At 41.7% G+C, this 24953-nt stretch overlaps 1 protein-coding gene across 3 annotated transcripts in view; it reads right to left on the bottom strand.

The window, feature by feature from the left end:
* EGFR (epidermal growth factor receptor) overlaps window positions 1–24953 on the bottom strand; it is a 155932-nt gene that overhangs the window by 7621 nt on the left and 123358 nt on the right. For 2 of the 3 annotated variants that reach the window (XM_085051539.1, XM_085051537.1), the window contains exons 15-27: window positions 24530–24687; window positions 19084–19119; window positions 17649–17790; window positions 15867–15989; window positions 14547–14645; window positions 9963–10148; window positions 6544–6699; window positions 5667–5742; window positions 4368–4514; window positions 1908–2005; window positions 1201–1368; window positions 1060–1107; window positions 854–959 (exon numbers count right to left, since the gene is read on the bottom strand). In XM_085051539.1, the coding sequence (XP_084907665.1) occupies window positions 854–959; window positions 1060–1107; window positions 1201–1368; window positions 1908–2005; window positions 4368–4514; window positions 5667–5742; window positions 6544–6699; window positions 9963–10148; window positions 14547–14645; window positions 15867–15989; window positions 17649–17790; window positions 19084–19119; window positions 24530–24687 (1543 nt within the window). The remainder of the gene's footprint in view (window positions 1–853; window positions 960–1059; window positions 1108–1200; window positions 1369–1907; window positions 2006–4367; window positions 4515–5666; window positions 5743–6543; window positions 6700–9962; window positions 10149–14546; window positions 14646–15866; window positions 15990–17648; window positions 17791–19083; window positions 19120–24529; window positions 24688–24953) is intronic. The other variant, XM_085051538.1, reaches the window with a different exon arrangement.

Here is a 24953-nt window from a genome sequence, read left to right as displayed (position 1 = left end):
CCACTCTGTAGCACCAAACATACTGCCCTGAGGTTCACCTTTAAGAATTTTGTTTGCCAACCAACAGAAAGATGACTTGGACCAGGAGACAGCGAGATAGCTACTGCTGATTTTAGTGGCATGTGGGTGGCTGTGTCCCAGATAAGTGTTCTGAAATGGCAGTTTGGGAGGTTAGCTGCCAGAAGCTGTTTCCCTGAAAAAAATGTTTAGAGATGAGGAAAATGCCAAAAAATTCAGGACTGGCAGTAACAGTGACTCCACATTTCACGTCAGTGCTATTCCTCGCAGGGCCTTTCACCCTTTTTAGCTATGGCATATTCTTGGAACGGTTGGTTGGGATTTTTTAAGGACACAAAGCATCATCACTGCATTATCCAGCCCCATCTCCCTCAGTGCTCACTGGCTCTCTCTGACCACCTACACTGTAAGTCCACGTGAAACCATGAACTACCTTCTGTAGAACAATTTCTAAAAGCAGTGAGACAGCCATAAAACTCTTTATATTGCTGAAATGGTAAAAGGAATGAAACCAAAGTTTTAGAGGATATTTTCTCAAGTACAAAGCTGTAAACAAATAACCACACATGCAAACTCCCTGCCTAGATTCCACACATGGCTACCATAAGGAACCTGACTCATGAGGGAACTGAAATGAGAAATGGTCAGAAGTAAACAGATAAAGGCTAGGAAAATGATATGTGCATACTTTTCCACTCCCACTTACTGAGCAAAAATGGTAGAAAGCATTTGAATTGCTTTCTTTCTACAGAAAAGGAAGGAAAATGATTGTATTTGCAACCAAATGGCTTGTGAATGAGTGACCATGGGACGGAAACACAGGGGAGGTACTTACCTGGGGCTGGCAGGAAGCTGTCATCCATGCTGTCCTCCAAGAAGGCGCCTGTTGGGTCTGAGCTATACCTCTGGACAAAGCTGTCTTCCCGCACAGGGTGCCCCTGCTAGGATGAAAGTAGAGAAAAACAATATTAAAGGGACTCATTTGTAGAAGCTGATCCACATAGGAGGAGTTACTCCTTTATTAAAGGTTATTCTACTTACCCCGTTCCTGTCAATGCAGGTTGTAGCAGAATTGTTGCTGGTAGCACTCTTAAAAGACAGAGAAAGAAAATACAGACATTATGAGAAGCAGCTCACTCTTAAAATTGCTTGTCATGTTTCCACAGTGGAAAAATTTCCTACCAATGAACTCAAGAGAGGAGTGCGAGATGTTGAAGGGCTGTTGAAAAAGCCCTGGTGTGGCACGAGATACTCATCAGCATCCACTATATCTTCCATATCCTCCTCCTCCATCAGAGTGCGGTAAAACTTGGAGTCCGTAGGGCTGGGCAGGTGCATCCTATCATCTCCCTGTTAAAAAAATCACCATGAGAGAGGACTCACAGACTCCTTTCAAGCCCTGCTTCTCCCCTTCTCTGTGAGACAAAGTAATTTAACAAGAGGGACAAGATACAAAATCTTGATTCACAGATTCACAGAATATTCTGAGTTGGAAGAGCCACACAAGGATCAAGTCCAACCCTTCAGTAAATGGCCCATATGGAGATCTGTGTGTTTAATCAAATTTACCAAGAGTTTAGGGGAACTTTGGCCTGCAATCTCTGTCCATGCTGCTATAAAATAACTGCATTTTGAAGAGGATCAGACTCTGTTCTCCTCTCATGACTGCAGTATGGACTGTTGTTGGTTCCAGACTGGGACCAATACTAAGAAAATAGTGACCAGTCTTGACATTTTGTTTGTGGTTCTAGCTGAATGTTAGTACCTGGAAAGCAACAATATATCTGGCCTTCAATTATCCATATTATGTGTTTTCATATGCATTGCTAGTTACTTTGGGACTCAGATGAAACGCCTATCAGACGTCTTCCCACCACTGTGGTTAGTACCTGTATAACAAGATAGCGAGGAGGGTCACGGGCCATTTTTGAGAATTCAGCTATCAGCTCACGAAACTTGGGACGGCTGTCTGCATCGATCATCCAGCCTGCAGGGAAAGCAATGCACAAACAAAATTGTTTTGGTGATCAAACACAATAAGCTTAAAATAAAATGTAACAGCAAAAGGAGCTGTGCCATGAGTGGAACAAAGAAAGCAGCTACACCTTAGGGACCACCATAAAACTTAATTCAACAGCTATGGATGTGCACTTGAGCATTGAAAGTGCAGATTTTGGGAAGAAGGAAACAAAACTCTATGCTGGAAAAGTTCCAGGCTGAGCCTGTCTCCTATCCTGCTGGTCTATCTCCATGTGGGCAAGCAGGTCCCTCCTGAGGGATAATCCAAATTAGTCTGCTTTGAAAAAAAGCTCTTGAGTGGGAGAAAGCAAACTGACACCACTGGGTGCCTACAGAGGTACCATGATTTGACCGTCTGACAGTTACTGGACTGCTTCATGAAGTCCCGGGAAGCCTACAGCAGAAGCCCTCTGTACCAGATGTCTTCTAAAATTCAAAACATCCTCACTGGGGACATTTTGAAAGTTTTCTGTAACTAACCTGTATTTAATTTCTAAACAGACTTTAACAAAAGTAAGGCCTTACAGCTTAGTGTGGATCAATGCTAGAAGAGATTTCAAATATAGATATTGGAGGTTTTACATGTGATATTAGTTAGGAAACCCACATTTTCTGTTATCAACAAACAGATGAGCTGATCTAGAAACTCTTGTGTTTAAAATTAAAAATAATGAAGGTCAAGCTAAGTGTGTCTAGAGGAACTCAGAAGAAGCAGCCCATCTATAATATTGGAGAAATGAAGTGGTAGTATGTCATCTGAAATCTGCATTACACAAAGGTATCCTCATTAAACAAAATCCTGTAATTTTCAGTTACTTTTTATCAGGCTAGAAATATGATTCCCTGCTAATTCAAAAAGAACTGCTTCTTGCTTTTAGACTAAATGGAACCTTTGGGAGTTCACTGTTCTTGCAGGAGTAACATCTACTGTTTCTGACTTTACCTCTGAGTTGCCTGTATTTAAATATTGTTTTTTAAATTAAAAGAATAATAATTATTGTGAAATAACTTTGAACATATAAGTTTATACTTTCTGATTATAAAAAGGTATGACTGGGAGTCCTGCATTCCTTTAGACAAAATGGCACAGGTTCAATTGGGTCTGCACTGTAGCCTGCAAACATGAGGTGACCAGAGCAGCAGAAGATGTGCAACTGAGTCCTTTGCCAGAAAGAAGGCTCAACCCCCAGATCCTGACACTCTTGCATTTAAATTAAGTGTAATGGCATCAAAGGGATGGGAATGCTCCACTGATTGTGTTTTAAAAGCAACAGGTACCTGATTGGGTGCCTGCCTCCTTTCTACATCTGGACTGAACCTAAGGAAAGACAGGGGCTGAGGTGTCAGTAGGGCTCAGAATCTCTGAGGAGGAGTTTCTAGGACATTGCTTTTGGGTCTGGGCATCTCCCAGGCTAAGTGCACACTGCTGGACACAGCTCCTTCTTGCCCTGCTGAGCACAGATCAGGCTCAGCTCATGTGGTGCCTGTCCCACCCCAGCAATATGTGGGTGCTCTAGGACTCCCCAAAAGTGCTTCACTATGGAGTGTTCATGGCAGCGTGGCTCCTGTTTCAGGAGCAGGTACATGTTGCTCCAGTGAGAAGGTCTTAAATGCCACCTAGTGGGCTGCCTATCACATCCTCAGAGCAGCAAGCAGGGATGTGGCAGTCGTGGCCTAGAGACGCGCAGGAAGCCAGGTAGAAATCTGACATTTGGTAGCTGATAGAGATGGAAAGGGGGTTTGAGGTTCAGAAGCCCTTTGACATGCCCTAAAACAGCCAAAAAGTGCTTCAGAAGCCCTCTGCTCTTGAGTTACTTTACTGCAACACCTGCATGCCAAAAAGAGACCAGCCAAAAATCCGATTAACAAATTGGAAGAGGAACTCTGAATCCTTATGTGGTGCCTGCACTCCCAGCACTCCTTTAGCATTAATCCATGTGTGTGATTGCTGGGGGAAGCATATGATTGAACCAAGGGGGAACCTGGAGTAGAAGGCAGCTTTATTTCCTAGACATACAAAATCAAAATATCAGGTAAAGTGGTTGCTGTTGCACTAATTTATACTGCCTGACGATATCAGTTTAAACTAATTGACAATATCAGACAGTGGTGTGAATGGTGAAAAAACATTAGTTTGTTGAATGAGTAACTCATGGAATCACATCCCATGCTCCTAGGTAAAGCTCAAGGTGTGCAATCACACTCTAGTGTCACCAGTCTTTTCACACAACCCTATTCATGTGCCATTACCAAGAGCACAGCACAGACAAATGCAACTGAGTTACTTATTCAACTTAGATGAGCAGCCACAAGCCCAAGTGTGCACTCACATTTGACCATGATCATGTACACGTCGATGGTACAGATGGGGGGCTGCGGCAAACGCTCGCCCTTCTCCAGGACAGAGGAGATCTCACTGGCAGGGATCCCTTCATACGGCTTGGACCCAAATGTCATCAGCTCCCAAACTGTCACACCTGCAGGGTGGGAAGAGAAGATGAAAGAGACTGCCAGGAATGGGGCTGCTTGGCCTGGGTGCAGAGAGGGATCCCCTGGAAGCACTGTTTTGAAAGAGCCCCAAAGAAAGAAAGCGTTTTCTGCCATGATTTTATGGAGAGATTAATATTACAGTTTGAAATAATCCTGCTTCCCTTTAAGGTTTTGCTTTTTTATTTATTTTTTTTCATCTTAGCTAATGTATTAGTGTTGAACATTCCACAAACTTCCCAGCCCCAAAGAAAGGAAAAGCAGGTTATTGTCTCCTGACACCAATGCAGCAAGTGGTTTTAAAAATGGAAGTTGTCTTTTTGTTTGAAAACAATCTCTCTGGAGATGAGCAAAAGCAGTTTTTGAAAGACGTGTAAACCAACTGCCTAAGCATCATTTGGTGACATACCATGGACTCTTGTGATGTAGCTGTTGTGATTGTCTAGTAGCTTAGGATACAAAACAAGATTTTGGATGCCAAGATACATAAATGGATTAAGAGAACCAGAGGCTGTACTTTTTTGAAAAGGACACAGGATCTGACCATCTGCATTAAATATTTTCCAGGAATATAAGAGCCCATGGGGGGGGGGGAATTTTGCAATAGGTTGTTTTGAAAAGTTTCCTTTCTGCTCCTTTCTTTCAAGCTGGCTTTATGAACTTTACCAAATACAAAATAAATTCTCTAAGGAGGTTATCACTTTGCTTCCCTTTTAGCATTGTCCTCTCAATACCAGGACAGCACAAACATTTTAGACCACAGCAGAGTTACACTGATTGACACTGACAGTGTGGCTGATGATTTTAAGTCCTCCTTCTAGATATGTGGCTTTATTGTCAGCTCCATTTGATTTCACGTGAAACTGCTGAAGAAAAGCAACAGCAGAACTTCAGCAAATGGGCCAGAGTCTCCTACCTGCAGCCCCTTTCAGGACAGGGCTCATTACCCAAAGCATACCCCTCACTCACATGCAGTTTCATGGGGATTTTGCTTTGTTGAATAGATGATTTGGGCCCAGTGTTTATATATTTGATCTCTTGTTCTTCTCACAATGGAAAGTAAAAAGGTCAGTGTAGAGTCACCAGCAAATCCTGAAATTTTCCAACCCATCTGCAATAACTGTAACTGCTTTTAAACTCACCATAACTCCAGACATCACTTTGATGAGTGTAAATCCGGTGTAAAATTGACTCCAATGCCATCCATTTAATTGGAACCTAGTAAAATTCACAAAGAATCCTTAGGAGGCTGACCCAAAATTTATCATAGATATTTACCACCAGGTGGTGTGTAAATCAATAGTTTGGTTGCACAAGGAAAAAGCCAAAAATAGCAAACACAACTATCTGAATGGTAGAACAGGCAACTTTTGAATCCCCCTTTATTGTTTTCATATATTATGAAGAACCTGGAAACATGTGGAATACTAGGTATATCAGAAATCTCTCTTGCTAAACAGTTTTACAATATTTTTAAGGGTCAAATAACTACTTTTTACCCTTCTATCAGAACAGGACACAAATCCAAACTTAGGCTCCATGACAAAGACTGATGTACACTCATATGGTTTCTATTTATGGCCTCTGCAATATTTGCAAGCAGCTTCTCTTTAATTTCTCAGCAGGACGCATTCCCTCCATCAGCACGCAATACAACACGAAGGCCTGTTGAACCAAGTCTGACAGGTCTTTCTTCTGCTATAAATATACAACATTCCCTTTCTCTTTATAACTGCACAATGTTATTGGTGTTGGCTATGCTGATGAATTTTCCCAGACATTCTGGGTGGGAATTTCAAAAGCATTTGCTGCTCTGCTACCTCTGCTCCCACTGCAGTCTCACTGGCCTGATGCTGCTTTGGCTAATTTCAGAGGACTTCCACAGGCTTCAAAGGCAGCATGCTGAGAAGGCAGCTGAGAGCTTTGAAAAACACACTCCCTTTTCCCCCCCTTTGTTTGAGGCTTTTGCACAAGCACAAACACCAGCAGATGCTCAGTTCATTTTGCAGTATGCTTTACCTTGCCTCCCTCAGCATGATATTCCTTCTCGTCTGCACCGAGCAGCTTTGCCAGCCCAAAGTCCGTGATCTTCACGTGTTGAGGAGTCTTAACGAGGACATTCCTGGCAGCAAGGTCACGGTGCACCAGGCGCCGCTCCTCCAGGTAGTTCATTCCCTGCAATATAACACACTCTTGGTAAGCCCTCACCCACTTGGAGCTTGGACAAACAAGTAAGTCACCAAACTTCAGCTGCCTTGTGGTAACTACACACCACCATAAACACGTGGTAAGTTGTCCCACCTCCTGTCTCCTTTTACATGATGTTTATTGCAAGATGAGGATGTGTGCTCACACTGCTACTATTATTCTCCAGGAACCTTCTTGTGGGTCCATGCACTGGTGGAGTGATAAAGGAGAAAGAGGCAGTAGTGGGTATAGTGGATATAGTAGCAGGGGATGTGGTTCCTTTCAGATTTAACTCAAGAAATACAAAATCAGGATGGAACTTAGAAATAAGGGGACAAAGTCTGCTTTCAGCTGCACTTGTGCAAACCCTGTGACTCCAGGAGAGCACAGTGCAGACTTTAACAATCCCCTGCCATAATGTACACACGCCGACCCTACAGAGTGTATTTAGACAACCATTCAGAGCTGCTCATACTGTGTTTTACTACAAGCAGTGTACTCTGCCTTCTCTTGGCTAACAATGATGCAGTCCACCGTAAAGGTGAAAATGGGACAAAAAAAAGTTAATCTGAACTCAGAGTTGGATTAATTTCCCAGCCCTCTTTGAAAAAGGCAAGTTCTTCCAGTTTCACTGCCTCCCATGATTAGCCTGGATTCGCCATAGCATACGTGCTTTTTCAGTCTGACTGCCTCTCAAGGAAGAAAATAACAAATTGTGCTGGTTTGACTTCTAAAGCATAAATTTAACAGCTGTGTTTCTGACCACAGAGATTACTCCCCTTTCCCTCAAGACCAGTCTCTTGGTGTATGGAATCAGAAGGTTCATGATTTCCAAGTTTCCGGCAATATCTTTTCCAAAACCCACAATTATTTCCAGTCCATACGTTTCTGCTGGTGGTAACTTATACACTTGTATTTTTATGAAGTGAATTGATAAAAAATTACGTTTAGCCTACAAAGTTAGCACCAAAAAGATTGTGTTGATGTGATGGCAGAGGACTGGAGGGAATAATTGCTCTCCAGCCTCCACCCGCTTCCTAAGCCCACTTCTAACCTGGACCACCATCAAATCCTCCCCACAAGTCCCTCAGCAGAACTTCACCCATGCACTGCTAATGTTGCCAAAACAAACCACCCAAACAAACTGGCACAGTGCCACTAAGAGCGTGCACTGAATCACACCAATATATCTTTAGAAAGCAGAGCTCTTGAAACAAAAACTCTGAGTTGCTGACAGAAAACAGACTACCTTAAAAAAATAATAATCCTGTAATCTAGCCCTAGCAGGACAAAAAATTTCCTGCTAAACGTAACTTGCTGCAGAGGATAATAAGACTCAGTGCTGCTGAAAGGCAGAGTATCGGTGTCACACTAAGCTGTTTAAGGTGCTGATGGCTGAAAGACTCATGCACATGCATAACCATACACTGAAGATATTGAACTGCCTGTTTAGAAAGTTCAGCAGATCTTTAATTGTGTGCAGGCCTGGGGTTTAAGCCCTTTTTCATCACTGAGCATGAGACCAATGTGTTCAAAGAGTTCCTTCACAGTGTTTCTACATATGGGAAGTCTATGGTCTGTCATAACATCTTGCCTGAAAGAGAGGACTCCATACCTCAGGGAAAGATACTGTTTGTAAAAGATGCAAAGAAAACTTATTTCAAAGCTGTGAAAACAGGAAGAAAAATACACTTCCCAGGGAACTTGCCTCCTGCTAGTTAGCTGCCAGACATGTATTTGTTTCAACTTTTTTCCCCTCATAAGTAAATTTTTAAAGAGTCAGAGAAGGTTCAAAAATCTGGCATAGCTTTATCAGAGTAGTAACTCCAGACACATTGGTGGGAAAAAGCTGTACACAAGATTTATGAGTGCTTTGAGGAGAACTTCAGTGTGGAGCAGCACAAAAGAGTATGTTGAAGGTCAGGCATTGCTGGCGAGGGTAGAAGTTGCTATGGGCAAATGTTGAACTGACATAAAAAAATCAAACAGAAGCAAACAATTGTGAATGGCAACCTTTCGGGCAAGCGATGCCCCAAGGATCCATCTGGGGACTGATTTTGCCACCTTAAAAATTAACAAGGAGAAGAAGGAGGAGGAGGGAAATATGGCCTCCAGCTCATTCTCCAAAGGGACTGAAACCAGGACAGAGCAGTAATTGATCTTAAACAAGAAAACAAAAGAGTCACAAAAAGACAGCTCATATCCCGGGTGGAAACATGAATTAAAATTCACTTGTTGTGGAGAGCAATGTAAAAAAAGTACACACACTGAGATGAGAAATGTGCTCTGTAAACATTTGGTGGATACATTTCTGAGGTCCTCAGCACGTTTCCTGAAAGCAAACCACATCTGGGTGAGCCTGGGATGTATACAAGGCCTCAAGGGACCGATAAAGTTTTAAGTGTGTGGTTATCCTGCAGACCAGCATTCCTGAAATCAGCAGCATTAAAGCAACCAGGCTGTGTGGACACTACCATCTCATATGATCAATCTCCAACAAATTGCAGTTATTTTTTTGCTGGTTTTGCTTCATCCTTCCATGGCTGCAAATGGCTAACCACCATCCAAACACAGCATATTGCTGCTAAGGGCTACAGGCCATATTGCAGCTCCTTTCCTGCTCTTTGGCAAACAGTACCAGGTGAGATAATGAGTCTTTTATGGCTATTGCAGTTAGATTACAGACACAAACCCAGCACCTATAAATTACAGAACATCTCTGGGGTGCCTGAATGCCTTTTGGTCAAAGCCAGACTGCACAAGGATGGAGCTGGTGTTCAACAGTCAGCAGTTTTGATCCCTGGCCTCAGATATTACAGCGTGAAACTCTCTGAGGCACACAAGAAGGTGTATTCAATAACACCACACTCCTGTGACACAGCCTGAAGAAATCCACTGATGGAAGCAGCATTTTGCTATGGGAATTGCCAAATTCTATTGCCTTCCCTGTCGCCTGTGCTGCATCACATTTGCATTGCATTATCATTTTAATACCGGCTGTTTGGTTTGGATATAAATGTCTATGTGATAATATTACGCTGTCTGGGAGCATTTTGAAGAATAGTTAAGGTCTGCTCATCAGCATGAAAATTGTATTTTGTTCAAGAAAATGTAACAGTTTACTGCCATGTATAAGACACCTAGGACCAGGGTGGTGAAACAGAAAAATTTGCAGAGAGGTAATCAAATAAATACATTACATGCTGTCAGATCTCTGAGTTTTAGCTGATCTGGAATTCTGGTCTGCTTACCTTTGCAATCTGCACACACCAGTTGAGAAGGTACTGGGAGCCGATGTTGTCCTTGTGCTCTCGGATGTAATCCAGGAGGCAGCCGTAAGGCATCAGCTGTGTGATGAGCTGAACAGTTGAAGTGAGGCAGATTCCCAACAAGCGACACACATGAGGATTGTCAACACTAGCCATCACATAAGCCTCCTGAGAAGAAAGGCAAAAATAGCAATGTGAAACATTCCCTTTGGCGTGACATAAATATTTGGAGGCAGTTTAAAATAACTTGGTCATTCAAGAGGTTGCTAAAATACTATATGAAAACTCTGTGCCTCATATCACATACAAATTACACATATGTCGCACTCTGTGGACTATTTTCCATTCACTGGAATGTCCAGATTTTGAACACCAAATTGTTGCTGAGATGCCACAGAAGAGCCAATCTCTCACTAGTGGTACACCAACAAATATTGGACATAAAATCCTGGGGGATTAAAAATTACAGACCAAGGAAGAATTAATAAATTGGATATCAACTGGAAGCTGATGGGATTTCACAATTTTAAGCACCTAATTGCAAGGGCAACACATTTTGTGAACATGTGTCATATGGCTTTTTTCTCCCACAGACCATTTCACAAAACTAACTGGAAATCAGTATTTTTGAGACTTCTGCTCCCCTGTCAAGTTTGATACTAACCCAGAAAGTCAAAGCTGTCATCTAGAACGTGACTGACAGTCTCATTTTTTAAGAGACCGTGTTCTTCTTCAGTCCATGTCATACCAAACAGATTAATAATCAGTTCACTGCTTTAGAAGCTCAAATGCATGTCTTTAAGTAACAATGGTGAAAATATTGCCCTCAATTGGAAAAGCTGGTGTAGACTCATATAGCAATGTAAATGATACCAGGAATGTGGGAGCCCAAGCATAACAGACCCTTTGGTCAATTGGAATTTTGGGGTTTAGTTTCATATATATGTGAAAAATATACCTTTTCTTCAAATATGGGTACACCCTCTGTAGCTTCAGAAAACCTAGCTAAGTAACCCAAGGTACCTCCTCTTCTTTTGTTCTTCTGTGGCAAGGGAAAGATCCCTTCAGAGGCTGGTTCAAATACATCCTTTAACATGGTCATGGGGGTAAAAATCCCTGACCTCATGGTTTTTGTGTGCAAAAACTACTTATGGATTGAAATTTGAAATCTATATTTATACTCAAATCCACTATCAAGTGCCAACTCAAAGAATAGATTCCAATTGGGGAAAAAAATAGAGCTGCAGTTTGGTTTCTTTAACTGACTTTTTGTCTGACTTACAGTATATCACTTCTGGATATTTTAAAAGTAATGTCATGGAAAAAGAACACAAGGGGAAATGAATAGGAATTTTGCCATTCAGTGAGCAGGTCAGCATCTTGATTCAGCATCTGGAGTGAGGCAAACTAATCAGCTCTTGACAATTCAGGCTAGCAGTCCCCCAAATCCTAAAATCATAGGGAAGATACTGATGGCGCAAGGGAAGGAGAAAATCTGCTCTTTCTAAGAGCTTAAGAAAATAAATACCATAGCACTTTACTCATCATCTAACAAGCATTCCACAGATGTCACATAGCTCTATAGCTGGTGAGAACTATTATTAAACAAAGTTATTAAAGCAATGACGTTCAAGAAATAAGCAACCCTGATTCTTAAGCAATACTTTCTGGCCTCAGTGCTGTTGCTTAATGTGCCAGCCTAAGCAAAACATGATGTAATGCAGCCTCTTTTGAGGTACTAGTTCTGCATTTGGTATTGTTGTTTCGGAGCCCTTGGGATGAAAGTGGCCTCCAGGCAGATAGGTTAAATAGGATCTCCAGCAAAACTGGTAAGAGCCCCTCAACCTACTGCATGATGTGGGCACACCATTGAAAAACATCCCTCTGCCATGGATAGCATGGACTCTGTGGGCTAGCTCAAGGAAAGATAAAGCAGGAACACAATCCGCTGTCCAGTTCTGCAGATATTTGTTGCATAATTTTTTAGAGAATCTTGTAAAGTTGTTATCCAATATTCAGACATAAGCAGAGACCAAAACAACTTCATTTCTCTATGCTTTCAAACGGAGCCATTGTAATGATAAAGGATGCCTTGCTTCCTGTTGGGATTTAGATCCATATTATATTCATTTTGGCGGGACAGGGTGGTGGAAGATGGCAGAGTCGGAGCTGTTCTCACTGCCCATCTGCCACGCAGCCTGCGGGGGGCTGACCTGGGGCTGAGCACAGGAATGCTGCAGGAGCTGGGTGGGCGTTTGGGCCACACAGCTTTCAGAGAGCATCCAAGTGTTGACACTGTCTCTTCCATTTGATACTGCAGAGGAAAATAGGCCACCTCCTCCTCCTCACAAAGAGTAGAACGGAGCTATTGTGTGGTTGTGGGTCCCTTTAAGTAGCCCAAGACATTAAAGTGGGTCTTTGTTTCAACTGTTTATCTTGGAAATCTCTTTGGGTGCGCTCTGACCTGCTCCAAGTATGCTTGGTATTTAACAACAACCTTCTGAATTAACCCTACCCTAATAAAGTCAGCCAGAGCTTGCCTGGATCATAAGACCGAAAGCTGCTGTTATTGTTCTATATCTAGTGTGATTCTGAAAGTCAAACCATCTTTAATTAGATATTATTATCTTTGAGGTTCCAGTGACCTTGGAAAATTGGTTGTGTAGCAAAAATCTGTTTTAAGAAGAGCTTTTGGAGTCATCCCTCTGACTTCTTTAGCTAGTTTTGTATTTTTAAATTTTTTTTCTGAAATACAGAGTTCCACCAACCAAATTATCTAAAAATGAACAGGATTGAGAAAGCAAGAGCCTTTTGTTACGCATCCTAATTCAAAGGAAAAGATAATGTGGGAATTTGCTACAGAAATTTCTTTTAGAAGAGAAACTACTTTGATACCACTGAACAGTACGCAGTCCCTGCATCTACTGCCCTGTCCACTGATCCTGATCTGCTGAAGGAAGGATGAAGTACTATAGACTTGTTCAGTAACTCTTCCTTCAGGATACATGCCTTCAGGAATTTAATGCAGGTAAGTTCAAAGCATCCTTTGTGAACACTGTGTTATGCTCCTTATCACTGTGAAGAGCAAAATGAGGGGCAGAGCTCAGGGCAGGCAGCTGAGAAGCGTCTCTGCCAGCTCCGCAGTGCAGGGAATTCCAACAAAAGGAGCAATCACAGGCAGGTGAGGGTCAGGAATAAGGGCCACACAGGGAAGGATCTGGGGAAGGGCTGAGACTTGCCTGGAGTCTAACTAAACTAAAGCCAGAATGGATATTCCTTCCTGTATGGACCCTGAGATGGACCACCTATTCTTTTGCACTACTACAATATGCATATCAAATCATATAGTACCTAACACACAATCTGTTGAAGCAGAGTAATGTATTGGAATAACACTGCTTATTCAGGGTGACTTCAAAAATCCAGTGAGCTTGGTTATTGTCAGTAGCACAAATGGTGGTTTGTTCACAGCCATTTGTCCTGAGACATCTCACTACAAGACTGGGCTTTTTGTTAAGATCTTCACCAGCTTCAACAATTTGAGATGAACCTTCCTACCTTGAGGTGTCATTTACTGGCCAAAACTAGACTTTAAAAAAATTTCTTCTAAATTCACTCCCTACCAAGATAAAAAAATTCCAGTTTTCCCCATGGCTGAAAGATCTGTGTGTTTGATTAACACCACCATCGATTCCTGGTGAGCAGGTCTGTCTGGGACAAACCAGAGACAGAACAGAAAGACAGACAAATACACTCTTCTTGTTGCTTAGGACTGGACCACAGAATGGAAAACCTGAAGTTACACTAAACTTCTGAGTGCTCCTATCTGCACTCAGCGTCTTCCTTTCCTTGCATATGAATTTATATATCCTTGGTGCTGTATGTTCCATGGCTTTGGATCTACTTAAAATTTTCATCAATTCCAAGTTTGGGGAACTTTGTATTTAGGACTGTGGTCACATGTTGTAAACTCAAGCATTTATGAACTCCTAAATCAGTGTCCCATACTTTTTTCCCTGTTTTCTGAAGTAATGAGCTATATCCAAATGAGAAAATAGGATTGCCAAACCTCTTTCAGAAAGTGAGATAATTTCTTGCATTTTATGGCACAGAAATCAGACAGCTGGGATTTTTTAATGTTATTTTGGATTTGTAGTTAACTTAATCCTATTTAACCAAGCAACTAGCTTATGACAATTCACAGGATTCATAAATCATTATGCCTGTTGCTTTTTGGCTTAGTTGTACCACCATAATGACAATAAATGCTACAGCTTAAGGCCTGAAACACTGGAATAAAGAAAGAAGAATTAGTCATAAATGTATGGTCCTTACTACTCCTTAGGTGCTACCCCACAAGTATAAAATCTGTGTTTTGGATTGGATTAATGGGAGACACAAAAGCACTTCACAGACTGGGTTGCAAAATGCAGTACTTCCAGATGGAGAATTGAGTTTAGGGTGCAAAATACTTCGTCCCACACAAAATCCTGAAACCCCTCGAGTTGTTATAGAAGAAAATCTACAGACCACTGACAGATTGAGAAAACAAACATGAAAACTCACATCAAGTATTTCCTTGTTGGCTTTTGGTGATGTAGCCTCTCTCAACTCTTTAATAGCAACAGGAATTTTAACCTTCTCTCCTTCTGGGATCCAAAGTCCCTACCAAAAAGAAGTACAAAGAGTTATTCAGTCTCATACCCAACAGGTTAATTTTCACAGTTACAAATACATTATACATCTTCTGAGTAGACTTAAATATTCTGAGCAATGGAAAGGCATGGTAGACAACAAAAATATGCAAAAAATGTGTCTTGTGGGTATTACCAAATTCTTCTTAATAGGGCGGTATATCTTTCAGTCACCTCCACCGTACTTTTTTTAAAAAACACGTTCATTGCTGTCCCCGTGTAAATAGCCCAAGAGATGCATAAAGAGCAATTTTTGTGGATGGAAATCTAACTGATTTGAGCATCACAGCAACTGCATGTGCAAAACCTTGCCACTTCCAATTTATAAATCATAGGATGAAAAGAATTAGCATTTTCTCATTAAAACAAGATAGCATCTATACTGTACAAATAATCCAGTCCCAAACATATGGCAGGTAAGTCGATGTCCAACTGGTGCAGTGCTCTACATCTATAGTGTCAGGAGGCCATTTAGGTGGCAGGTCAGCAGCATGACACTGTGAGGACATGTTGCTGAAATCCCCAGCAGTGTAGGTGCACATCTTTTTGTGCCCCTGAAATTCTTAATCATAAATGGAAGCCTGATTCAGAATATAGAGCCTTATAAAGAGATATAGGAACATACAGTTACTGGCAAAGCCTAAAACACATATCCTGAATAAAAGGAGGAGCACAGAAAAGTGGAACTTGATGAAGAAGAAGCACAGAGGATAAACAAACACCAAGAGAAAGAATACCTTGTGAACCTACACAACTAAAGGTGTGCAGACACTTCCACACCTCCGAATCAGTTGTAATGAAAGAATGATTGAAAATTATAAAAACAAGACCCCAGATGACACAGAAAAATGGCTTTGCACTGAGCTAACCAAAGTGCATTTCTTTTTCTCCTTAATATTCACAATGGGATATATTTGACTATGGTAGTTACTAAGTCAAGATCTTTGTTCTACAGGTTCAGCAGTATGTTTTGGCAATGTTTTGTGAAAACCTACTCCTGCTACCCAATCCCTAACAAAACTAATGACGATTCAGTAATCTCTCTACTCTTCAATAGATAGATACATGCCATAAAATCTAGGTAAAAAAAAAAATCTACACAATGATCAAAGCTCCCAGATCTTGCTTTGCTTGGGTGGCTTCTAAAGGAGGAAGTAAGATGAAAATGGGAAGAGAAACATGGTGATCTTACCTTATAAACAGTGCCAAAAGCTCCAGAGCCTAAAACTTTGACCTTTTTAAATTCTGTTTCCTTTAAAATTCTCAGATGTGCCTGGTTTGGTGCCTCCCCGCTGGGTGTCAGTGGCTCGACAAGCTGGTGCAGAGAAAAGATGATGTTAGATGGTCACACAGTCTGGAAGGCTGAACATTTTGAGGAAGAAAATCTTTCTTTTAAAATAATGAACATTTGATTCCATGTGAAGCTTACAGGAGGATATCTCTGCTCTGACTCGCAGGAATAAATACCTGCTCCAAAAATCAAGCACAGAGTGGCAACTGCCATTTTGAAGGAGAATGAAGGAATACCTTTTCTCAAATGGAGGCTTTGACTTCAAAGCCTTGAAACACATGGCATGAAAAATAATGTAATTACCACAGATGCTAAAGAAGATTATTTTTGTTTTGAACTTGTGAATAAATTATTAAAATGTTTAAAATAATGGGCAAGAATCACCTGCAACCTTTCATGTCTGCTCTTGTTTAACTGGATAAAATTCCCATGCTACCAGTGGTACCCCCAAACCACACGGTGTACAAGCAGCAATTGAAACTTTGATAGTGATTCTTTCCTCAAAAAAAAGGATGTTGAATTGGCTATTGATTTTTTCAAAATTTGATCTAAGCCTTATTGCAAACAGCAGTAATGCTCTCCTAAGATATTTAACACTTTTACAATGCATGTCAGCTTTTTCCTAAGTGTTTTTCCTTTCACTTTTCCTTTGAATAAAACCATATTTAGCTAGATTCAATCTGATTTTAGAAGGTCAGCAGCCTCTCTGTTGTGATGAAATACCCTCATTTTGAGGAGTCCAGAGGGTACAATATGTGCCGAGCACAAACTGAACCCTACTATCACAACTGCAGAATACAGCAGTTTGTAAAATATAGTTTCACAGTGCAATGAAAAACAGGCCAGCCTTTTTTTTTTTAAGGATATTGACAGCTGGCTCTGCAAAGCTGGCAAGTACAGGAGGAAGCTGCAACTGGGATTTTAACAGAATGTTAAAAACAATTGGCTTATTTACTAAAACTGGACTAGAAAGAGAAGGGGGCTAACCACAAAAGAGCAGCTTCTATCCAGGATTAGGAATTTTTCTATATATGTGGTATCCAGAGGGTGATGCTGTAATGCACGCAAAGCCAAGGAAAAAACAAAAAGCAGTGTAGAAACCTTGTTCATGCCTGACAAGGTGAACCATTCTCTCTGATGGCTTTGTGGGCTTTTTGTGCTAAAAACAAACCAAAGACAAGACACAAACACTTCCTCAATTCCTTTCCCTCCTCTTCTTTTTTTTGCAGGATCAGGCACGCACCTGATCAAGGGGGTAAAATTTTCAAAAGCACCCCAAGCTACCACAGGATCCTCAAGGCTTGTCCGCAGGGACACACAATTTGAGGCTGAAGGTCAACACAGCAAGGTCATATGGAGCTGCAAACACATTGCACGTCACCCTGAAGGTGTAGTTTTTTCTGAGTAGACTATCTCAATGACTTTCCTTAGGGTTCAGACATCCAAATACCTTAAATATTTTGAAAATTATATAGAGAGGGATCAGATTTGAGATTAAGCGAGAAGGTGTGGGGTGCGTGCTGCTGCTTTCCTGAGTAGTGTGGCAGCTGCCGCATTCCCCATCCCAAGGGATTGCTGAGTTACAAGGCAGATGCAGGTTGCTTTAATCCTTTGGTACAAGGAGGAGGGCACCCACTGTCCCAGATCAAGGAGTGGTGCTGCAGCCATGCCAGCAGTGCTCACCTCCCTCTCCTGCAGCAGCCGGCGCAGGGTCCGCTTTCTGACGATGTGGCGTCTCCGCAGGTAGAGCCCGATGCCCAGGCCCACCACCACCAGGCACAGGAGACCTCCGACAACACCAGCTGCGATAGAGGGGATCTTGGAGCTGCAGCACAAGATGGGATGCAGAAAGAAAAAAATTCTTAGGTGTAAGATTTTGAAGAAGCCCTACAGAAGTTTCAGGAAGCCTTAGGTTTTGAACAAACACACACTCTGGAAACCCACATATGCCTATTTGACATTTCAGATTTCTTGGGCACCTGTGGTTTTAAGTTACTCATCCAGTAATCTGTTCAAAGTGGTGCTTAATTTCCATCGGGGCTTAAACTAAGAGCCTTCATTCTTCCCTCAAACTCACAATTGGAACTGATCCTCATAGCTTAAGTGAGGGGATTTCTTACTCTGACAAAACCACCAAGCACATGAGCATCAAATCTGTGATGCCTATGTGTGCCAGCTGTGGGCAACCCACATGTGATCAGAGAAACAAAGCATGTGGAGTTAAGGCCTCTCAGGAGGGCATACACAGTTGTGCTGCCTGCAATGCAGCTGACATCCCCCCATTATTCGAGGGCCATGCTGTAAGGATCACAGGGAACATCACATCATCCTTACAAGTACAGATGTTTGAAGCCAGGTATTGTGTGTACTATCCCCACTGTACATACACACTGCTGCCTCTTTATTAGAGCCTCTGTAATTGCAAATTTAAGCTGAAAAGAAAAACCTGTTTTCCAAGGTTGTTTTTTGGTTTGTACTTAGAGATTCTTCCCAGCATTCTTCTAAGTTGCCCCAGGGATTACTATTAAATGCAGTCACTTTTTAACAGTAGTTCCAGGCTGAATTTGTCTTGCCATAGCATGACTTTGTGGCCAGAAACTAAACCCCTCTCTCTCAGTTAGAGAAGACTGTTTGCTTGTTGCGTGACCTTGAGCACATTATGAAGCCAAACAGTAAGATATAAGATCTGACGTGAGTGTGACAAATGAGCATTCATCTGGGCACGCAGCACTTGGAGATGTACAGATCACAGGGCTGGAAAAGACCCTCTGCATCTCTGAGGTCCCTGTAACACAGGTAACTATATCAGTCCTAAACATACCTCTCTCTGCCCTTAATCCTTTCTTTTTCCACCCCCTCCTTTTATTCTTCAGTAACAGATCCCAGGTCTCACCTTGACAAAAACTGTAGGCAGAACAAGATCTTAAAGTCTTTTGCCAGTAGCAATATTTCTCAGTTCATTAAACTATTTTTGTAAGTCTAAGCCTTCTCTAATCTGTCACTTCCCTGTAAAGAGCTGAAGACTTTAGTCCTAGCCTTGCAGTGTCCAGTGTGGAAATGTAAACACATACGCATTCTTTCCAGCTCTGCCATTAATTGTAGCAGATGAAATACTCACCCATTTGGACAGCCTTCAAGACCTGGCCCTTTGCACCTGTAAAAACAAATGAACATTACAAACATAGTAGCTCTGGCCTACATACTTCGGTAATTCCAACTAAGAAGTGTGCTACTGATTGAAAAATTTGTGTTTCAGAGCAGCCCAAGTGTTAATGTAGGAATTTATAATAGTCATACACTCCATTAAATATCAGTCAACAACCTTGCTCCAAAATCTTTTAGCTAGAGAAACAGCTATGCTGCATGTTTAGTTTAGAGAATGTTTTAAAACAACTTTTTAGCATGTAGTACAAGTGGGGGGGGGGGACATAGATACATAAAATTCATGGATTTCCTGTGCAGAGCCCGAGGCTTACTGTGGAGGAGGACAGAAGAAGCCTCCCCCTGCTACAAGGACACAAATACACATGGAAATATGTCTGCAATGATCCTTGTTGCATTCTTCCTGCATAATGCTTGTTTCCTGATTAGGTAAAGTTTTCAATTTCCAGACTTTCCACTGCAATGGAAAACTTGGGTAGCAGATACACAGACTCTCATCAAAAAACGGAATTTGACAGCACTCTCTCTGGCTATAGTTTGTTGGCAAGTGTCCATGATACATTTCCCTTAGAATCCAAAGTCTTAGGTTATTGGTAACGTAAACAGGTACAATAGCTACCCAGAGAGCCAAGACCTCTACTAGCAAGTCATTCACCCTCCATTTGAGTTTAAAATGCTCCAAAATTTGGCAGCACAGTCCAAAAAAACAACATAGATGAAAACACTGACTGCATTCACTTGATGGTCTAATGAGCATGAGAGGCACGGTGCATTCCCCAGGTGCCGCTGGGCTACGAGATGTATGCCCTTCATGGGAATTGTGGTCTTTGTGGTGTCTACTGAGGAAGGAGAGCATTACAGAGAGGGTGACATCACCTCTGGAAAACAGAGCACAGGAAGTAAAGTCCAGTTTGTGGTATCCGCTCCCTGCACTGACTTAAAGAAAATGGATCATCTCAAAACAACTCCAGAGGAGGTCAAGTAGGGGGTAAGGAGTGAGCCTATGCCAGGAAAACTGCTCTGGAATCCCTCTCACTGAGAGGAGAAACCAGAAAAATTTCAAAATGCCAGGTAGAGCTGCAGATCTTCTCTCATAACTTGGTCTAGGTCTGGGGAAGGAAGAGTGAAGCAACTACTCATTTTATTAGGTTTTTGTTTGTTTGTTTGTTTTCATTACTTGGATCTTCCCTTGAGTATTTGTCTTGTTTCTGGGCCAACACAGTGCTCCAAAACTCAGCATCTGGAAGGTCTTGTAAGTTCACTGGGCTCTCATGCAAGAATGTGCATCTTGGTGTCCTGGACATGCTGGAAGTGCTGTGCATACCAGTTCCTGGATTCCGGGTCCTCAGCCTTGTTAGCTCTCCTATCTGCATACAGCTTGCTTTGTTTGCTCAGTTGTGTAACTAAGCACAGAGAGGCTGCATGTGCAGAGCAGAGCCAGCTTGCTTATGGTCATAGGAGACAGATCTCACCTTGGGTTTCTCTCTTTGGGTGCTCAATGCAAAACTGATCCAGGATTCCAGACCTCATCCAGTCATGCTCTACCACCCGGACATGAATTTCTAATGCAACAAAGCATGTGCAGCTGCTCTTGATAAGAATGTGAAATTAGAAGACCTCACTTTATTTCAGAATATGACTACTGTCCCTCAAAGTATCTCTTCCTTGAAATTCTGGCTGCCACGCTACTTTATGATGGCAAGACCTCTGTGTGCTTTCTAACAGCAAACAAAACTGGCTGAGGGGATTGTATCTACAGTCTGAGGAATGACTGACCAGTTCTTCTCTTACACATCAAAGCAGAGGCAGGAGAAATGGATATTTTTATCAGTCCATTTCCTTTTCCCACACAAATCCATCAACATCAAGTTTGGTGGGATAAATTAAAAAGGTGTTTGGGAAAAAACAGACAGATTAGCTTGTGCTTTTCAAATGCCACTTGGCTTTCTGATTAATTTCACAAATCAGAGAAGAAACAAAGCCCATAAGAATTATCCCTCCAGGACTATATATAACTATCTTTCTTAATGTGGAATTTTATGATGACACCGAACATAAGTAACCCAGAATTTATGGAATCTAAACAATCATGTTTTCCATTCTTGAGTAATTTTTCTTCTGCCCTCTGCAGAAACCAAAATGACAAATGTGACCTTATGTTATGAAGTACCTCAAGATCTTATGGATATATTAGATGAATATAACAGCAGTTGCAGTCTTTGATACATTTCTCTCCTTATTGGAAAATTAGTTCTGTGTACAGTTCCTGAAAACTACTTCATCCTGAATTCAGCATTTTACCTAAGTAAATATTACTTGTCCCGGCACAGACCCAGCTATTTATTTCCTAAATCCATCAAGATTTTAACGACTTTCTCCCCAGCCCATAGTTCCCAATTTGATGTAATAAAGTCAAGTTGTTATGACTGATGGCCTTTCAGTGAGGATTCACTCTATAACAGCCTAACGTACTTCACAATCATAAAAAAAATTGAAAACCATTTTTAAACCTTCTTAAAACTTTACAAAAATTTTACTTTGTCCCTTCTTTCTAATTAACCTTCCAAGTGTGACAAATACATAGAATTTGTGCTGTGCTTCTGTAGTCCTCCCTCTCAGATCCCCTGGCCACCTTCTCATCTCCCCCAAAAATCCCTTGGCTTTTAAAGTGAAGACTGGTGAGACACACAGTGTTGGAAGCAACTGTGGATGGAGGCAGGATGTGTCAGTCAGTGGTATTGGCTACAGTGGTGGCTTCTCTCCTCCTTGCTTATCCACTCCAGTGGCTGTGTCTGAGTTTAATTCCTGTACTCTGTGAGACTGGAAGGGAAAACCAAATCCTCCAACACTGACCAGGTCAATTAAGATGGTGAGTGTCATTAGTTGCTGAACATATAAATGGGGTAATTCTGGGGCTTTTGAGATGTTGCTTTCTTTATAGTAATATTCTCAGCTGTACTAGAGGCAGGGCAAGAGGAAGCTTGTGTACAAAATCCCCAAGAGAATACAGGAGAATTGGGAGAGAAGGGGTCTTTAAGGCTAAGCAGGAGAAAGCATCCTTTATTCTGTTTTCTAATGAAGGATGAAAAATGGACTCGGAAAAGAAAATTAGACTTGAAGGGATTCATCGTGACATTACAAAAGAAGCAATGTGCAATCAGTACTCATACCTAAAGCAAAAAACTGAAGTTCATGACAAAACTCAGCTGAGAATAGAAGTCTTTTACTTGAAGCTTCTTCAAATAAGGAAAACAGAGAGAGATCCTGGGAACCCTTACTTGCATGACTACTGAAGTCAGCACACTTAAATCATGCTGATAAGATTTTGTGGGCTCTAGCCGTGAAATTGGACAGGGACAGAAATGAAGTTGTTGTTTCTTGTCATGCAGGAATCGCTGAGTCTGTGGTTTCTAAGGATGCAAAAGCTTTGTGAGACAGATGTTTTCCACCCACTGCTGAACAGATCCATTCCCACAGCAGAATTAGGGAAAGGCATGAAGAGAAATGGCATTGCTGATGGATTGCCTTCAGAGGGACAATGCTATGGCAGACAGCATGTTCCCGTATTATGTCACTGACACTGGCTCCCTATTCATCAATGGCCACAGATGTCCCATCCCCATAGCAAAAATAGCAACACTACCTCCTTCCAGCTCTCTTGAGTCCTTCAGGGATACAGCCTATTTCATCTGCTGCATTTGGGCAGCAACTTGAATTGGGCTATTGAGTGCGTTCACAATGTAACTGATGCAAGCTCAGTTCAGTTCTTTCATGTGAAATATGAAATTGATACTACTTCTTATATTCTGCCTTAATAACACAGGGCCAAATACACTGAACCATATGTTGGGTATCCCTCATTTAAAAAAATCTTCTTACTGTAACCTCATCTGCTGCCTGACTCTTGTGGTTCACCCATCCACTGCTAAAGCCAAGCAGGAACTGACTTCTCTGAACAATTCTGCTTGGGGAACTTGCTTGTGCACTAAAAGTCACTGTGTGGCTCATTTTACATCCCTGTCTGGCAAATTATGTCCTCTAAGTCTGCATTCGAGTCTAGTGTTTCATCTCACTACTAAGGCTGTGCTGTGAAGAAAAAGTCTTGTTCAGATGTGGTTACTCATTACACTATTCCACTAATCAGCTGCATTTCCATGTGGCCAGTTAGAAGGAGGATATTGGATCACTGTGGCCAGTTCGTATCAGAAGGGACTACTGAGGTCACTAATAAAGAGCAAACTTCTTAAGATCCCTTCTCAGCTCCAAAAATTTGTTCTCAGCCTGCAGTGGGAAGCTCTGATATGCCTTGTCTATGACTACAGCAAAAGCAAGGGGCATTGCCGGTAAATCATGACAAATCCACAAGGCTGGTACAGCTACCATCTGAAAATCATTGCACTTAATTTCACTATTAGCACTAGAAAGGGATATTACTTGCCGATTCCACTCTTTATCTCCTTTTTTCTGTGAAGGTAGGAAACTGACAGTTGGATTAGCTAGTGTATGATGTGATATCTGGTCTGAATATGTTACAACTCATCTTTTGCAACACTTATTACAGGCATATTATAGAAGGATTTTGGATCAGACAGACCTGCAGGGTAAAAGGTAGGGGCCTGTGAAAGAAAATACACCAAATATGGGCTGGCTTTTTGCTCTGAAAGCATCACAGTCCAATAACCAACTCTCAAAGCCTAAAACCTTTTCTTGCGCATCCCATGTCCTTTGCAGGCTGGAAATCAGGAGAAGAGACAGTTATTACTTGTGACATAGGTTAAACAGATCAATTCACAGCTTGTTACAGGTTGCAGTTTGAGCGTGTCCCCAAATGGGGACAAAAATGGCTCATATAGATTGGGTTTATTGTATTGCCTGTTAATAAAGCCACGCTCACAAAGCTTTAAACTCAGACTGAGTGCCAGCATATGAAAGAAGGAAAAAAAGAAAATCACTGTGTTACCCCACTGGGATTTCCTTCCTGAAAGTTGAAAGGTGCATAGGAAAATGGACTCTGGGAACCCAGCATCCACCAGATGTCACTGATGTTCCTCTCAGAACCAGAGGACACAGCAACAAGCCAGGTGGGGAAAAAAAAGGTGCGTCACTGGTGGGTGAGTCCTGTAAAATTCTATTTTCAAGTTATAAAACAAGCCTGTTTCAAACCCCTTAAACCATTCTTTTTCTTTCCTTCTGCATAAAGACAAAATACCACCGGCCTTTTCCTACTCAAAAACTCTGCCACACTCTGCTTACATTACCTGTGTCTTCCTGACCTCTCTTTCTCCCTGCTGGTTCTTCTGAGTGGTTTGATATGGGACCATCAGGAAGAGAAAGAGCTCGAGACAAGCTGTTTCTCTGTTTCTTTTCTTCCCTGTCTCCATTCAACCCCAGGTTATACTCACCCCCGGGTGCAGTTTGGGTGGCAGAGCTGGCAAACATTATTCCCGTCGGCATATTTCCAGACGAGGGTGTCATTCTCACCCAAAACCCCTGCTGGACAGGATTTCACACAGTGGGGACCATCTATGAAATGGGCACACTTCATGCAATTGTCAGGGCCCTGCAGAGAGAAACAACTTGTTTATAATGCCCTTACATCAGCCTATTCAGGAGCAAATTCAGAAGATAAATATAAATGCCTTCCACTGCTGGAAGTTTTCAGCATCATCTGGTTTTATTACATTGCTATCTGATATTCTTGTAACTGCTCTTGTAGGATGGACCATGCAAAAAGCAGTTCCTGTGATTACAGGTAATACTTTCTTGCATTACACAGTTGCTTCTTTTTTCCCTCTGTCTTCTGTCTGGTTGGAACACTTGTATTTT

The sequence above is a fragment of the Lichenostomus cassidix genome, chromosome 2 (assembly GCF_008360975.1).
Source record: "Lichenostomus cassidix isolate B80296 chromosome 2, HeHo_3.0, whole genome shotgun sequence".
Classification (NCBI taxonomy): Eukaryota; Metazoa; Chordata; class Aves; order Passeriformes; family Meliphagidae; genus Lichenostomus; species Lichenostomus cassidix.
The sequence above is the reverse complement of the archived record's forward strand: the minus strand, read 5'-3'. Positions and strand labels throughout refer to the sequence as shown.